This window comes from Sciurus vulgaris (assembly GCF_902686455.1).
Source record: "Sciurus vulgaris genome assembly, chromosome: 4".
NCBI classification, from domain to species: domain Eukaryota; kingdom Metazoa; phylum Chordata; class Mammalia; order Rodentia; family Sciuridae; genus Sciurus; species Sciurus vulgaris.
In genome coordinates this window covers 100,325,698-100,342,183 of record NC_136464.1, presented here as the reverse complement: position 1 = coordinate 100,342,183, position 16,486 = coordinate 100,325,698, and the positions used below count along the sequence as shown (strand labels likewise).

The 16,486-nt window shown below is 37.6% G+C and overlaps 1 protein-coding gene across 3 annotated transcripts in view; it reads left to right on the top strand.

Moving 5' to 3' along the window:
* Positions 1–4,571: 4,571 nt before the first annotated feature.
* The window catches only part of ZDHHC20 (zDHHC palmitoyltransferase 20), a 70,295-nt gene continuing 58,380 nt past the window's right edge, over positions 4,572–16,486 (top strand). The window contains exons 1-2 of one of the 3 annotated variants that reach the window (XM_079138862.1): positions 4,572–5,048; positions 15,603–15,662. In XM_079138862.1, coding sequence (XP_078994988.1) covers positions 4,613–5,048; positions 15,603–15,662 — 496 coding nt within the window. In that variant the 5' untranslated portion in view covers positions 4,572–4,612. The remainder of the gene's footprint in view (positions 5,049–15,602; positions 15,663–16,486) is intronic. The other 2 variants (XM_079138860.1, XM_079138861.1) reach the window with 2 other exon arrangements.

Sequence of the window (16,486 nt, the reverse complement as noted above, 5' to 3'; positions counted from 1 at the left end):
ACTGAGAAAGAATTTTAAATGTCACACATACACACACAAAGATAGTCTGGGAAATCATGAGGCATGAGACTGCAACCACCTAGGTCACTCTGACCTAGCACTGCAGGTTTCTGCAGATTCCTTAAAGCATAAAGATTACAACCCCAGTGACAGACTTTTCCTTATTGCTCCCCACCCTCCACCCAGTGCTAGGGATGGAACCCAAGGTCTTACACACTAGGCAAGTACTGTACCACTGAGCTCTGCCCCCAGTCCCTATCAAGGTGCTTACCTGGAAATGTATAATATAAATGACCAACAAGATGTATTCCATTTGTTTACAATAAAAATAAATTTTAAAAAAATTTTAGAAATAAATAGATGACCTACTACTCTCATTGATCAATGCAATTTTAACAACCAGTTTGCTATAATCTCTCTCTTTTTTTTAATCTTTAAAAACTTAGACCATCCCCAGCCCCAAGCCTTTTGGGACAGCACTGATTCTAAGTGGCTAGAATTTGTCCCCTGACCCCCATCCTCCTCCCTGGGGTAATCATCCTCATATTGACTCAAAAAACTCTTTGTTCTCATTTTCAGTGTATCTCAACTTGCCTTTCAGGTTGATGGCATCTTTCACTAACTCATTTGTTCCTAAAGCAAGACACAGCCCTTCTGAAGTTCTCAAAGAATATTTTTATTGTAGGTAGTGTAGTGGAGAAAAGATTTCTCACCCACTGCAAATTTCCTCATTAAGGTACCTATAATAAGACAGATTAACAAGAGAAAGGCAAACAAATGTATTTACTATTGTATTATGTGACAGCATTCAGAAACAAAGACCCAAAGAAACAGGGAAACCTGTTTATTTTTATGGACAGTCATGCAAGAAGTGTGACTGGAAGGCAAAGGATATGATGTAATGGAATAAACTGGAGCAAACTTAGAAGGCCTGTGTGTTTCGATTCTTCTTGGCATTTCTGTGACTTCTGGGATAAGAATGTTCCTTTCCTCTGGGTCCAGTGAGGGCATCTCTTTTAGAATTTTAAAAATTATGTTTGCATTAGGGAGTGAATCCAAGAGTGCTTTACCACTGATCTTCATCCCTAGCCCTTTTTATTTTTCATCTTGCAACAGGTTCTCATTAAGTTGCTTTGGGCCCCACTAAGTTGCTGAGACTGGCCTCCAACTTGCAATCCACCTACCTCACCCTCCAGGGTCACTGGAATTACTGGGCCCAGCCCTCTGAGAGCATGACTTGAGTGAGAGTCTTTTGATCTACTTAAGAGAAAGGTCAGACCATAACACTAGGATCATAATTAGAGTAACTTATACTACATGTATGTACAATATGTCAAAATACACTCCACTGTCATGTATATCTAAAAAGAACAAATTAAAAATTCTAAAAAAAAAAAAAAAAAAAAAGAGGAAAGTCAGAGAACTCTGTGTGTGTGTGTGGGGGTGCAAGCCACCTAGAACTCAGGGGCCCATGCATGTTAGGCCCTACTGCTGAGCTATAACCCCAGCTATTTTCAAGTTTTCTCAATGGTCATTTTTTAAATCCACCGGTTCCCCTTTTCTATTTTTTTGCCTATTATTTTCAAATTTTATGTTTTTTACATAGAAGTTATTTCTTTACTTACCTCTTTGAGCATGCATGCCAAATACGGTTTTTAAAAGTCTTTGTTAGGCTGCTTCCTGCAATTAATTTTATCTTATATGAATTCAAGTTCTGATTGTTGATTTTCATTTGCATCCTTTCTTAGTATCGGGTTTCTTCATGTGTTTTGGAAATGTGTTTTAATTTTTAAAATTTGTAAATTTTTTCTCCTCTATTCTTTTCATATCTGTATGTATATTTTCCATAAGCCCTCCATAAGGCTTGATAGTTGCCTCTACTTGCCTTTATTATTCTTTAGTACAGATCTAGAACTTAAAACGATATTTAGAGGTCCCTGACTGGTGGTTATAATGGCAAAATCAGAGATAAGTCAGCAGGCTAGCTGGCAGCTTGGCACTCCTGGGTTAGGGGCCTATAGTCCTCCAGTCTTCACTGAAAACCATAATCCTAGAGCTTGATCAGTAAAAATTTTTTTCTCCTTTGTTGGGGGATGGAGAGGACAGAGGTTGGGAACAGAGGACAGAACTTCCATTTGTCTTTTAGGTTCCTGTTGCAGGCCACCAACAACCTGTACCCATATGACTACAACAGCCTCCCAACTGGCCTCCGTGCCTCTAGACTTTCTTCCCTCCAATCCATTCTTCCCGCCATGGCCAGAGTGACTATCATACAATGTAATTCTGCTTACATAAAGGCCCTGCCTACTGATTGCCTGTTGTTACAATCAGTAGCAGAGATGGAGTTAAATCACTGGCCCAACATGGAAAAGGAAGAAAGGGGTTTAGGATGTTAGCTTCCATTGCTTATAGCAAGAGAACACTGAATAGCTCATGTCTGTAGACACTAAAGATAGAAACGCTCCAAAAAAAAGAAAATGTTACCACCCCCCCAAACATATCTTCACTGAATGACTTTATGACAAGGAAATAGATCAGAAATATTTTATAGATTCCATTTAAGAGTCAAAACCTTTCTAGACACATGGTATTAATTTTGGAATCAGAAAGTAATGTGATTTGGCTGATGATTCCAAAAGTTAGTAATAACATCTGGATAACAGAAACCTGCAAATGTCTATTCAACAATTACTTACTAAATATGTCTTATTTGCATGACACTACAGGGGAAATAGGATATGTAAGTACTACTCTACCTTTAAGAACCTTACTAGGTAGGATGCAAGGTGATTAGAATCAAAACTAAATGTGTTGTGTTTCCCCAAAATGTATGTGAAAGTTCAAACCCCCAATAATTCAGAATGTGACCTTACTTGGAAATAGTAACATTATCAATGTAACTAGCTAAGATGAGGTCCTATTGGGATAGGGCAGGCCTTTTTTTTTTTTTTTTTTTTTTTTTTTTTTTTTGCAGTGCTGGGGATCGAACGCAGGGCCTTGTGCTTGCAAGGCAAGCACTCTACCGACTGAGCTATCTCCCCAGCCCAGGGTAGGCCTTTTATCCAGTATTAACAGAGCTGTGGAGATAGACATAGGCAAGAGGATGCCAGGTAATACTGGAGTGAGGCAGCTGCAAGTCAAGGAATACCCAGGACTGATGGCCACTACCAAAATCTAGGAAGGTGCAAGGACAAATTCTCCCTACAGGTTTCAGAGGAAGTACAGTCTTGCTAACACCTTTCTTTAGGACTTCTAGCTCCAAGAACTGCAAGAAAATAAATCTCTGGCATTTTAAGACCTCAGTTTTATGGTACTTGGGTACAGTAGCCCTAGAAAACTAATATTATAGTTTTTTAGTTAGTGTTATAAACAAAATGACATAACAAACAGAAATTATTTCCAGTGGACCAGAGCTTCTGGATGACAGGGTATTCATGTTAAACTTTAATATTATGATTCTGTTATGCAGAGATGGTAGGAGGAGAAAGGGCTTTATATTTTTCCATGTCAATCTAAATAGCATCTTAAAGCTTAGTCATTCTAAGCAGTCTCTCTGGAAAACAAGCAGAATGTAATCCACTTTAATGCCCTGAACTTTGCCACTAACAGAACTTTTAAGGTATAAGACTGGGGAGACCCTACTTTACTATTTCAAGCAGCATTGTGCAGAGGTTAAATAATTATTACTTGCTTTTACTATTACTACATCACACTACAAAAGTGGGCAACTCTTCTTCCTGGGAACTTTGGTAAGCAGTAGCTAATTAAAATCTCTAACTCAAACATGGTAGTAGCAGGTATGAAGAAGGCTGACTGGAATTAAACTTCTCATGCTTTGACCTTGCATTATGATGTCTTCACAATGATGCTTCTAGGTTCAACTATGATTACAGTCATGGCTCAGCAATCTTCAGTTGTAAACAAATTCTTGCAATTTCAGTCGTCTTTTGGAGGAAGCAAGGAAAGGGCCACTTACCTGCACCTTTTTTCACAACTCGACCTTGAGTGTGAGTTTCAAATCAAACTGATGGATTCTGTCAGGCTTCCATCCTAAATCACTGGCTCCTACAAGTTTCATCTTCCAAAAGAGAAGTTCTACTTGAATAACGGACCGAATTATTTCAAAAGTACAGGTCCTTTTTATTTTATTTAATTTTATTTCAGCTCTAGCCAAGAACTCTACCGTGGAGCTGTACCCCCAGCCCAGCACAGCACAGGGGTTCTTTACCAGAGATACACATCAGAATAACCGGAGGAATCCGATAGTGATACACATTCCTCACCTGCATGCTGTGGTGGAGCACGGCCTTGTCATATTTGAAAAAAGCACCCAACTAATCGGGGTCCTACAGATCTTTGGGGGGGTAAGTTTAATACACAGATGGCCAAAGCCCACAAATCAGCTAAGGATTAATTTCCAGCAGCCTCTCTCTCCTCTTGAACCTGGATCTACAAAAGCTATTTCCTGTTCCTCACTCATCAGGGGGCTGTTTTTGCCAGGGTTTGACATGCCCCCCACTCCGCAGCCACTCTATAGCCACCCGGCCTCCTTCATTCCCTCCACTGCCCAGTCGGCCCAAACCCGCCACGCCCCGTGGGCGGTCCCAAGCGGATGCCCCGCCCCGTCCCTCCGGCCGCGGAAGCCCCGCCCCAGAAGCGCGGAGACTCCCGGCGGCCGGCTGCGGGCGGGGGCGGGGGTGGGGGAGAGCACGGGGGGAGGGGCGGCGGGATGTGGAGTGGGGGCGGGACCAGCCCGAGGGCTGAGAGGGGCGGAGTCACGGAGGAGCTTCGGAGTTTATCTTTGATTACCCTTGCCGGGGAGGCGGGAGAGCTTGGCTCGGAGCCGGACCGAGGACCCCCATCGTCGCCGTCGGAGATCTGGCCTCACCTAAGACAGCGGGGCACGGGGCTTGACCGTCGCCCGCGGAACATGGCGCCCTGGACGCTCTGGCGCTGCTGCCAGCGCGTGGTGGGCTGGGTGCCGGTGCTCTTCATCGCCTTCGTGATCGTTTGGTCCTACTACGCGTACGTGGTGGAGCTATGCGCTTGTGAGTACCCGAGGGCACGGGCGGAAGGCAGGCATGCGGGGGCGCGGGGCGTCGGCCGGGACCGGCTGCAGGCCCGAGGCCGCGCGCCCGCTGCTTTGTTGGAGCCGCGGCGCCTGGCGCTCCGGGAGCCGGGATGCCCAAGGCCGTGGTGCGGCCCAGCGAGCCCGCGGCTTCCTGGTTCCAGCGTTCGCTCGGAAGCTGCCCATCCTTCTGTCTTCTGTGACGGAATGTTCAGAAAGGCGTATCCTCCGAACGGAACTCGTCGACCTTCGTAGGTTTAGGGTGTGTGTGTGTATGTAGCCCTTATGTTTGCTTTTGTGAATATTTTTTTAAACCAAAGAAATCTGTGCCTTCCTGGTTGTTTTTGTCCAAACAGCGCGAGACGCTTGTTACCTGAAAAGCCGGCTGCCGCGGTTGGGGGGAGGGAGGTGTGTCTTTTGGTGGCCTCTGGCTGAAGGCGGATCAGACATGGAGGGTGAGTGAGCCCCAGCTTCAGGTTTTAGGTTGTACTTGGCTCATTTTAAAAAGTTCATTTCTCTTAAGTCTGAATCCTGCAACCTATAAAATGTTTGAAGACCGAATGGGTAGGACTATACATAGCATGATTTTTTTTTTCACTATATTTTGACGATTTATTTTACTTTTTCTTTTCTTTTCTTTTTTTTTTTTTTTTCCTTTGGCGGTGCTGGGGATTGAACCCAGGACGTCCTTGCACAGGCTAGGCAAGTGCTGTGCCGTTGAACTACATCCCCAGCCCGGTGTATTTTTCTCATCACCTTCAATTTTGAGGTCTTGTTTATTTTTACTACCTTCCATTTCTCTAATCTCTAGCACCCAGCTCTCACCTGACTCCCTGGAAAAAAGAATTGCAGTACACCTCAAGGAATTTAACATACTGGTTTGAATTGGTTGCCTTTAAGAATAAAGGAAATCGGTTGTCATTAATCAAAATATTGGAGCTATTTCTGTCTGTGATATTGAATAGTTGCTCCAAGATTGCTCTATCTTAATTTGTTCTTGGACTTTGACTATGTGACTATTTTACACTTATACTGACCTCCCTCGGGTTGGTTCTGCATATGTCTGTTGCTTATATCTTTTTTATGAAAATCTAGGACCAAATGGATATAAGCGGTGCTTGTAAAAGCATTTCCTTGGTAACTCACAGTGATCTAGCCTTTGTCCCCAAACTGAGTCCACAGTTATCTGAAGGATAACTATTAATATTCTTTGAAGAAAAGCACATGAAATAGATACTGATTGTATTAATGAAGCTGTATCACTCACGCTTTGAATTCGGTTATAGTTCTGCATTTGTACATGTCTTGGCCAGGTACTTTGTAACAAGCCTGAATTCTGTACATAAAAGATAATGATTAGCTCAGAAAGTTTAAGGGTAGGTTTTTAAATGAAAATATTTACCCTTGGGTTAGGTAGGTTATGTAGCTTAGTGGTAGAGCTTGCCCAGTGAGCACACAGCCCTGGGTTTGATCCCTAGTGCTGACAAGGAAAAAGAAGAAAATCTACTGTGAAGAAAATTACTTTGCTTCTTAGAACACTTAATTTTGAAGAAAACTATCCCAGCAGGTGGACCCAGAATAAATTATTGTGCAATATATTTCCAAATAATAATAGAGCTGCTCTGTTGAAAATCATGTCTCATTCTTTTGGGTATCAGTGTTTGCTGAAAAATAAGTTTAATTAAAATTAAAATTGAGTAGAGTTAGGTATTTCTTGAGGCTTTTTATTTAATTACCTTAGTTTCTGGTATTCTTTATCAAACTAAAAGGACAGAATTTATAATTATATCTTCACTTACTATACATAATAACCCCATAAGGTTAATAAAGCCGGTAATAGCATAATCAGAATTGGAATTCACACAGCTTGGCTCTAGAGCCCATGCTTTAAAAATCATTGTGTAATGAATGATGAATCTACTTTTTTACCCAATTCTGGACTCTTGCAGATTTCAGTCTTGTTTAAATAAGGTAGTTTTCTTCTAAAAGGCAGCAGCAGAAGGTTCCTAAATACTTCGGACAGTAAAAATTGCTGATCCACAATATGCTCTCAGTCACTTGTTTACAACCAAGAGAACTTCATTTTAGCACAGGCTCTATGACTTCCTCATTTTGTTAATATACACATATACACATGGGCTCACACAGTATCAGCCTTATTAGGAGTAATCTCAAGGACAAAATTGATATACTTAATATGGCCATTTGAGTGGGTAAGAAGTGGAAAAGATTAAATAATACTATTGGTCCTTGGTTTTAAATTAGACTGAAATACCTCTTTGGCTTTTTTCCCCAAAGCTTCTGTTTGAAAATATTAGTTTAGTTATGGGTGGATTGAACAACTTTACCTCTCTGGTCAACATGGTTATATTTAAGGAAAATGCTAATTCAAGATTTCTAGAGTTTTTATCAGAATACTTGCTCAGGTCATTTTGAATTGTTAGTAGTAGGTATGTATCTTTTTTAGCATATAGAAGATCTTAGAAATTGAGTTTATTTAGAGTTGATCTAATTCATTATCTTCTAGGAAATTTATTGCTCAAAAGAACCATGTGGTTTGTCCAAGGGTAGACACTTTTAATCTTTTTTTCAGATAGAAATAAGAAGAGTGGGACTGTAACCCTTGAGTCTGTATCCTTGTGTCTTCTTCATAACATCTTCAGATTTAGAGGGAGACACATAACTAGTGCCATTACTGAGTACGCTCTGTTGACATAGTGATTCTGAAGTGTTACATTGATCTCAGGAGAACCAGCTTTCTTCTTTTGTGTGACTTAAAGCCTTTAAAATGTATTCCAAGTTTCTGCATACGTTTGAGAAAAATATATTCTGTAATCAGCAGTGTATTTTGCTATTTGTTGCTGGGAATTCATTTATGTCATAATGCTTTATAAATGTCATTGCAGGCAAATTTGTAATGTTATTTAAGTCTTTTCTATTACCTTTTAAAATTATTGAGAGAGGTATGATTATCATGTATTTATTTCTCCTTGTACTTTATCAGTTTTTTCATTGTATATTTTTTAGCTCTGTAATAAGGTGTATAAACTGTTTAGAATTGTTAAGTCCTCTTGATGATTTGGCCCCTTTGTAATTATGAAATGACTTTCTTATCCCTTACAGTACTATTTGCCCTGAAATCTACTTTGGCAGATATTAATGTGCCTACTAACCTTTGTTTTGATTATAGTTAGCATAGTATATCTTTCTCTGTCCTTTTAGTTTTAGCCGGTTTATGCCTTTATATTTAAAGTGTATTTCTTGTAATCTTCATCTATTTGGGCCTTGCCTTTTTTTTTTTTTTTTTTTTTTCTTAATGTAATCTGAAAATCTCTGCCTTTCAATTGAGGTGTTTGACTATTTACATTTAATGTGATTATTAATATGTTTTAACTTATTTTTTTATTTCTGTTTAGATGTTGATAGCCCTTTATTTTATTCATCTATTTATATGTGGTGCTGAGAATTGAATCCAGTGCCTCACACATGCCAGGCAAGCATTGTACCACTGAGCCACAAGCCAGCCCAATATGTTTAAATTTAAGCCTGTCCTTTATTTTTAATATGTCCAACTTGTTCTTTGTTCCCTTTTCCTTTTTTCTGTCTTCTTTTGAATTAATCAAATGTATGTTTTCAAAATTTTTATTATTTTACTTCCTTCATTAGTTTATTACCTGTAGTTCTTTTTGTTATTTAAGTGGTTGCTTCGTAGTTTATAGCATGTCTTTAGCTTACCATAGTCTATTTTCAAGTGATACACCTTTTCACATTCAGTATCTTATAAAAATATTTGTTTCTTCCTTCCCAGTCATGCATTTTGTGTTATAAACATCATATTATATGGCTTATTTTGTTTGAAAAATCTTTTGAAAAGATTTAAATAATAAAAACAAATACATGTGCTCACCTAGTTACCATTTCTAGTGCCCTTCGTCCCTTTTTATAGATCATATTTCTATCTGGTGTTATCACTTCATGCCTAAAAGTGGATCAGTTGGAGATGAACCATTTCAGCTTTTGTATATTTGTAAAATTTTAATTTAGACTTTTTTTGTTTTGTATGTTTTGGTTTTATTGTTGGAGTACTGAGGATTGGATCCCAGGGCCTTACACATGCTAGGCAAACACTCTACCACTGAACTATATCCCTGGCCTCCTGGGATTTTGTTTTTGGTAGTTACTTTAACAAGGTATAGTTTAAATTCCATTAAATTCACTCATCTGAAATGTACAATCTGATGACTTTTAGTAAATTTACCAAGTTGTGCTGTAATCACAACAGTCCTTTTTTTGAACATTTCTGTCACCTCATAAAGGTCCCCCATGCCCATTTACAGTTACTCCGTCTTTCTTTCCCCGGCCTAAGGCAACCAATATCCATGTTCCGTTTCCATACGCCTTTTCTGGACATCTCATATAAATGGAATAATACAATAAGTGGTCTTTTGTGTCTACTGTCTTTTAGATGGCTTAATTTTAAAAAATTTTTTAGTCGTAGACAGATACAATACCTTTATTTTTAAAAATGTGTTGCTTAGGATGGAACCCAGTGCCTCCCCTGTGTGAGGCAAGTGCTCTACCCCTGAGCTACAACCCCAGCCCCAGCATCATGTTTTTGAGGTTCATCTGTATTATAGTGTGTCTCAGTGTTTTCCCCTTTATTCTCCCACTTTACATTCTTATTTGTATTTTTTAAAGATAACATTCATAGTTTTATTTAGGAATATATTTCTAGTACACTTACACATCATTTGTGGATTGAATTCAAATATAAATTAAAAGTATGTGCTTTCTTACCATATTTAAGTACTTGAATAATCTTATAAGATTTGTAGTATGGTTACATCCTGTCATCTTTGTATCCGTAGAGAGCCCAGTGCTTGTAGACTTTCAATTAATGTATGTTAAATTGAATAGACTCATATTCTTGAAAAAACTCTCTTGAATCATGTTGGAATTTTAAAATACAGGAACATCCAGAATAATAATACTAATTATAGTTACAAAACATATATTTTACAGACTTTGGTGTTAAAGGCTACTTATGATTGATTGGTTCTACATTCTTTCTTTTGGATTGTGAAACAATGATTCTTTGAAATTATACTCATATTCTTTTAAAAATCTGGTTCCCCAGATCCCATCCACAATGGTTGGCATAATTATAGAAAAATTTTAAAATGTGAATTAGTATTTTTTACCTAGTAATTTTCTATTTCCTATTTGTTTTCAGATTGTAAAATGTAGTAATTTTCTATTTTCCACATAACTTGACTTTGAAAGCTGTAGTGCTTTGCAAATCTCTTAGTTTGCATTCTAAAATTGCCCTAGCCTTTTGTTTGGTTTTTGTTTTTTTTTTTTTTGAATAGCAAGTTTTTTCCTTACAGCTACTAGTGAGTTGATCTGTCTTAGTATTGTTTTCTTTTGTTACCAGATAGCAATCTGGTTTAAGAGTGCTCTATAAATATATATTTAAAAACACATACACAAAAACCAAATCCAAATATATTTTCTTCCACATGAACTGAATCTTCTTTGGGATTTCTATTGCTTCCTTTTATTTATTTATTTTTTTGGTGGTGCTGGCGACTTAAACCAGGTCTTCGCACATGCTAGGCACATGCTCTACCCCTGAACTACACCCTAGCCCCTCTATTGCTTTCTTGAAAGACAAGAAATGTAAAAGGTAAAGATATTGGACAACTTAGAAATCAAGTCAGACTATTTGGAAGAAGAACATGCCTTAGTCCTGCAAATAAGCTTTGCTTCTACTTTGACCACTTCTACTATATGAATTAGAAATAGTTGTATGCTAATTGGAGTCTAATAGGCATCTCAGATTTATCATGTCCCAAACAAAATTCTTGTTTCCCCCCACCCTGCTCCTCTTCCTTAGTAAATGACAGGTGCATCCTTCAGTTTCCTTGACTGAAGAAATCGTTCCATATCCAATTAATCATCCATCGAGTATTGTAAATGTACTAAAATCCAGCCACTTCTCACTACATCACTACAATTATACTTCTTCAAGCCCATGATCTCTGTGTAATAGAATGAAAATCATATAATCAATAATCAATCAATAATTTGCACCTCCTCATATCAATAAATAGTTTTTTTTGCCCAGTCTTTGAATCTGGCCAGGTCCTATACTTGATTTGACCAGTAGAATGAGGTAGAAGTGATATTGTGTGAGTTCTGAATCCTAAGCCTCTAGGCATAGTACATATTTTGCTTTAGCTCTTTTGGAACATTCTTTGTTATGTAAGGAAATCCAGGCTAGACTGCTGAGTGAGAGATCAAATGGATTGAGAGGTCAGCCAAGAGCCAAAGCTTCTGATATGTGAGTAAGACCACTGGGGCTCTATCCCAGGTGAGGTGGTAGATGACTGCAGGTAGTGGAAGGACAGCCCAGCTGTTTAGGACCCAAACTGCTAACCCTCATAATTGTAGGAAATAATAAATGGAGCTGTTTAAAAGCACTATAGTTTGGGGTGGTTTGTTATTTTACATTCTCACCTATATCGTTGTACTGTGGTTGTAACATCTCCTTACTTTATCCCAGTCTGTTCTCTAGGAAATAGCCAGAATGTTCCCTTTTAAATTAGCACCCATCTTAACACTCCTCTTCTCACAACTTGGCTGGCTTTTTCTTTTATTTAAAAGCCTTACTGTGGCCTTGAAGGCAATAATACTCTTTCTCTCATTTCTTCTCTTACGTAATTTCATTTCTACTCTTCCTTTTTATCTAAAAAAAATCTATTCCCTGAAAACTATTGTTGCCTTTATTTTTGCTATGTTACTTCAACGTTTAGGTGTAGGTGCCTCTCTTCTGGTATATGTGCTACATATTATAGCAGTACTTAAATCTGTGTTGCTTAGATGCTTATAGGAATAATGTCAGATACACTTTTCTTAAAATCCCACATGATGATCACTAGGAGGGCTCCCTTGCTTAAACAACATATGTCCCACACACATATTCCTGACACTTACAGAAGACTGCTGCACTCTACCACTGTCACACTAGCCTCCTTGCTATGTCTTAATCAATTTCAGATGATCTTAGTCAATTTTTTTACTTCATCAAATTTGTTTTCATGCTGTAAAGTGTGATAATTGTACCTAGCTTACAGAATAATATAAGGTTTTGGCAGAGTAGGAGGGAGAGAAGATTTAATAGCCATTAGGACGCTTATTCTGGCCTTCCCTTTTTAGCAAAGTTGGTTTTTTTGTTCTTAAAGTTGTGAAGGAGCACATTCGCACCAAGTTTTCCATTTTCTTTTCGTAAATGACTCTATTTGAAGATCAAATTGCCAAAACATGCCTATTTTGCTATAAGCTGCTGTTAGTGTCAGGAGTATGTGTGTGAGAGGGTATGTTGTCTAAGGGAGAGAGCCTTCCTTGTCACCAGCATTTGCAGTTTTAAGAAGATTAATACATAACACCATTCCTATGCGCATATAAGCAACACAGATTGAGGTATTGCTCAAATTTGTAACATATTCTTGAACAAATGGGTACTTAGACTTAAATTCTCAAAGAACACATTAAAAATAAAGGTGACTAGTTTTAGAATAGATTTAAGGTAGTGATCCATAAGTCTTGAAAATATTTTTTAAAATTGTTTTAAAACATTTCTATTTTCTTAACATTCTTTTGTTCTTCCTAGTGCTTCATTTTACTAATATGAATTTTGAACCATGCATTGAAATCATAGGAAGAGTTAATTTTCATTAACATACTAATTGTTGAATAGCATGTAAAAACAAACACAAACATTAAAGTCTTCTGAAAAACTTCTTAACCTAACTGCATGGAAAAGATGTCATTAGTACATGAAGGAAATAATAGCAAATACACTAAAATGTTAATAGTACATGTTTTGGGGAGTGAGACTACAGAGTTTTTTTTTTTTTTTTCTGTCTCATATGCTATAATTCCTTTTTTCTGTGGATAACTGATATACTTCTTGTAAATATTCATTAAAAAAGAAGATGTCATGGTGATGATAACTATGCATGTGTATACATATGTAATGACCTCTGATAGGAGGCTTTCATATACTATGTTGTGGTTTGAATCTGGACTGTCTCTCAAAAGCTCATGTGCTTGGTCTCCAATGTGGTAATGTCCAGAGATGGGGCTTTGGAAAATGATTGGAGTATGAGTGTTCTGACCTCATCAGTGTATTAATCCATTAATAGCTGAACGGACTACTGGCAGGTGGTGGAAACTGGAGGCAGATATGGGGCATGGTTGGAAGAAGTCATTCCCAGGAACCAACCTTTGGGGACTACATGTTGTCCCTGGCTGCCATGAGCTGAGCAGTTTTCTTCTGCCATGACATTCTGCTTTACCTCAGACCCACAGCAGTGAACTGGCCAACCATAATCTGCATCCTCCAAAACCATGAGCCAAAATGAATCTTCTTTTTCAATTTGTTTATATCAGTATTTCGGTCATGGCAGTGAAAGACTAACACACATGTCCTGCTGGGGCTCAGACCCTGGGATACAGATTCCAGATCCTGGCAGGTAAAAGAGATGTGAGGTACAGTTGGGATGGTGGACATGCTTTATTCAAAGGCAACAGTAACCCCTTAGGTCTTTTTTATAGGCCTTTTTTATGTGCAGGCCCAACAAAGAAGGCCCATACCAACAGATATATGAATGAACGCATACTCACAAGCAGATATTTGTGACCTTGAGTACATATGCTGAATCCGTGTGTTAATGAGCTTAACTATATACTAAATCATAGTAGGCCCTTTGCAAGGGAGCATCGTTCCCAGCCTCCAAGGCTCTAGGTGCTCTGGCCTACCACTTGTGACTTCATCTTGTCATTCATTCTGTTTTAGCCAAACAAGCCACCTTGCTTTTCATCTGTTAGGCCATGTGTAGTGCCCCTTGAAGACCCTTGTGCTTCCTGTTTTGTTTTTTTTTTTTAACCTGGAATGTTTTCCTCCCAGATTTGTACATTGCTCTTTCTTCCTTTCTCTGCATTACTGTTTAGTCACCTTTCAGAGAGGCATTCCTAACTAAGCCTCTTTCACAAGAGGAAGTATTATTTTAAAAAAATAAGTACTTCCTCTTTCACTCTCTCCTTACAGTTACCCTGCTTTATTTTTCTTCATAACATTTATTATTTGACATAGTTATTTGTATTTCTCCCCTGAGTAGTCTGATCACTATTGTATTTCTAGAACCTAAAATAGGGCCTAGGGGCTGTGGCTCAGTGGTGGAGTGCTGCCTTGCATATGTGAGGCACTGGGTTCGATCCTTAGCACCACATTTAAAAAAAAAAAATAGATAAAGATATTGCGTCCATCTATAACTAAAAAAAATTTTTTTTTAAATAACATAGGGCCTAGCATGTTTTCTCAATAGGTATTTATTGAATGAGTGAATTGATTTTATAGTTGCCAGTTCTCATTTTAGTAGAATTGGAATGTTTTTGTGTTGTAGATAATAGTTATTTTCAAATACAGATACTCATGATCTTAGGAAATCTATATATTAATTTAGTCATTGATTGTTTAGTGTTCCAGGTACTATATGTGACACTGGGGATAAAAAAAGATCTATAAATACCCATGGTCAAATACATTTGGACTTCATGCAATAATTCCTATCTTTAATAGTCACAGTTCTCATTTGTATATCACAGGTTTTAGAAAGGCCTACCATAACAATATGGTATTTTTGTTTAACCTAGTATTTTTGTAAAGCTTTTTTTCATAGTTCTTTTTTTTTTTTTTTTTTTTTTTAATGAGGCATCTATTTAAATCCTTTTAGACTTAGAGAATTGTTAACCTTTGGTAACAAAACTCTAGTGTAAGTAGTATGTCAGGTTGGGGTGAGAGGTTAAACTGTAGGAACTACCTTTGAAGAAAGTGGTGTTACCAGTTAATATGAGGAATCTCCTTGCTTTTCATCAGAAAAGGAAAAACCCATATACCAGCTACAAATAGTAAAATCACTTTATTTTTCCTCAGCCGTTTATTCATTCTCTCGTTCCCTCCCTCCCTTCTCTCCTGCCCTTTCCTATTAAGCAGTCTCCTTCTCAACCTGCCCTGGTAGGAACCAAGAGATTCTACCAGGGAGGAATCATTGATAATCTCAAAGTTTCCTCTGGCTTTCAAACAGCCTGTTCATTAATCAATGTAGAAATTGTCTTGGATTGTCAGCTAGAAATGTTCATTATATGGCAGCCACTTAGCATAAGGCCATAGATGTCTTTAATTCTACCTCTAATAGAGAGAGATTATTAGCATCATTTTATGAATAAATAAAGACTCGAGTTAATTATCTCTTTCATAGTTAACAATACATAGGATAAAAGTTAAAATCCACATAAGTGTAACTCTACAAGTTTTGCCCTTACCACTATATATTTTTATTAGAATATTTAATAATTTATAAGTTTTATTGCAGTTCTTTCTTCATATTTGCTTTAACTGTAACTACTCAGATTTTACCTTTGGAGCATTGTGATGCAAATAAGACAATCCTTTCCCTATATTTTTATATAGGTGGAAATTTGATAATAGTACCTAACAAGAAGAATAAGAAGGAAAAAGATCTCGAAAAAGGTAGGGATAGATATACCTACTACTGTTCTCATAGAGTTTATTTACTGGCAGTTTGTATTTACAGTTATTTCAAGCCATCCCTGTTTCATGGGATAAATCATAAATTTGAGGATAAATCATAAATTTGCTAATTCTATCTTATATAATCGCATTTTTCAAAACACCTTTATTTTAATGTGGTGCTAAGGATCAATGCCTCATACGTGCTTGGCAAGTGCTGTACCACTGAGCCACAACCACAGCCCCTATAATGGTATTTTTAAAAATTAAAGTACCCATAAGTTGCTTTTATTTCATAAAAGTGTGTCTTAATATCAAAACAGTGAAAGAGATTATTCTCAATAAAGACTTTTGCCCTTTTAAATTTAGTTAGTGTCATAGTTTCTTGTTTCACTGTGGCCTGGATCTTTGGATTTGTGAATCATTGCCTGAGCACATTAATGACACTAACTAGTTTCTATCTGAACCTACACATCCCCCATAACAGTTAACACTACTTAACTCCATGCACTATTTGGAGCCTAAAACAGCTTGAAACTTGGAATCTTAGGTATTCCTGGTTTGGACACCAGAATTTTAGAGCACAGACTAACTGTAAGTTCATAGGGTAACTAACAATATATGGTAACTCTTGAAAAAAAAAAAAAAAAATGAGGGTTGGCAGTTAATATTTTAAATTCTTCTGAGCCCCATTGAAAGCACCCAGAATATGGTAATAATTATTGTTCATTCACTTAATGCACTGAGTAATTTATTGTGGTTTATTCATATTATTTCCTTTAACCATCATAACAACTCTATAAAGGAGGTGTATATTTTCCCCT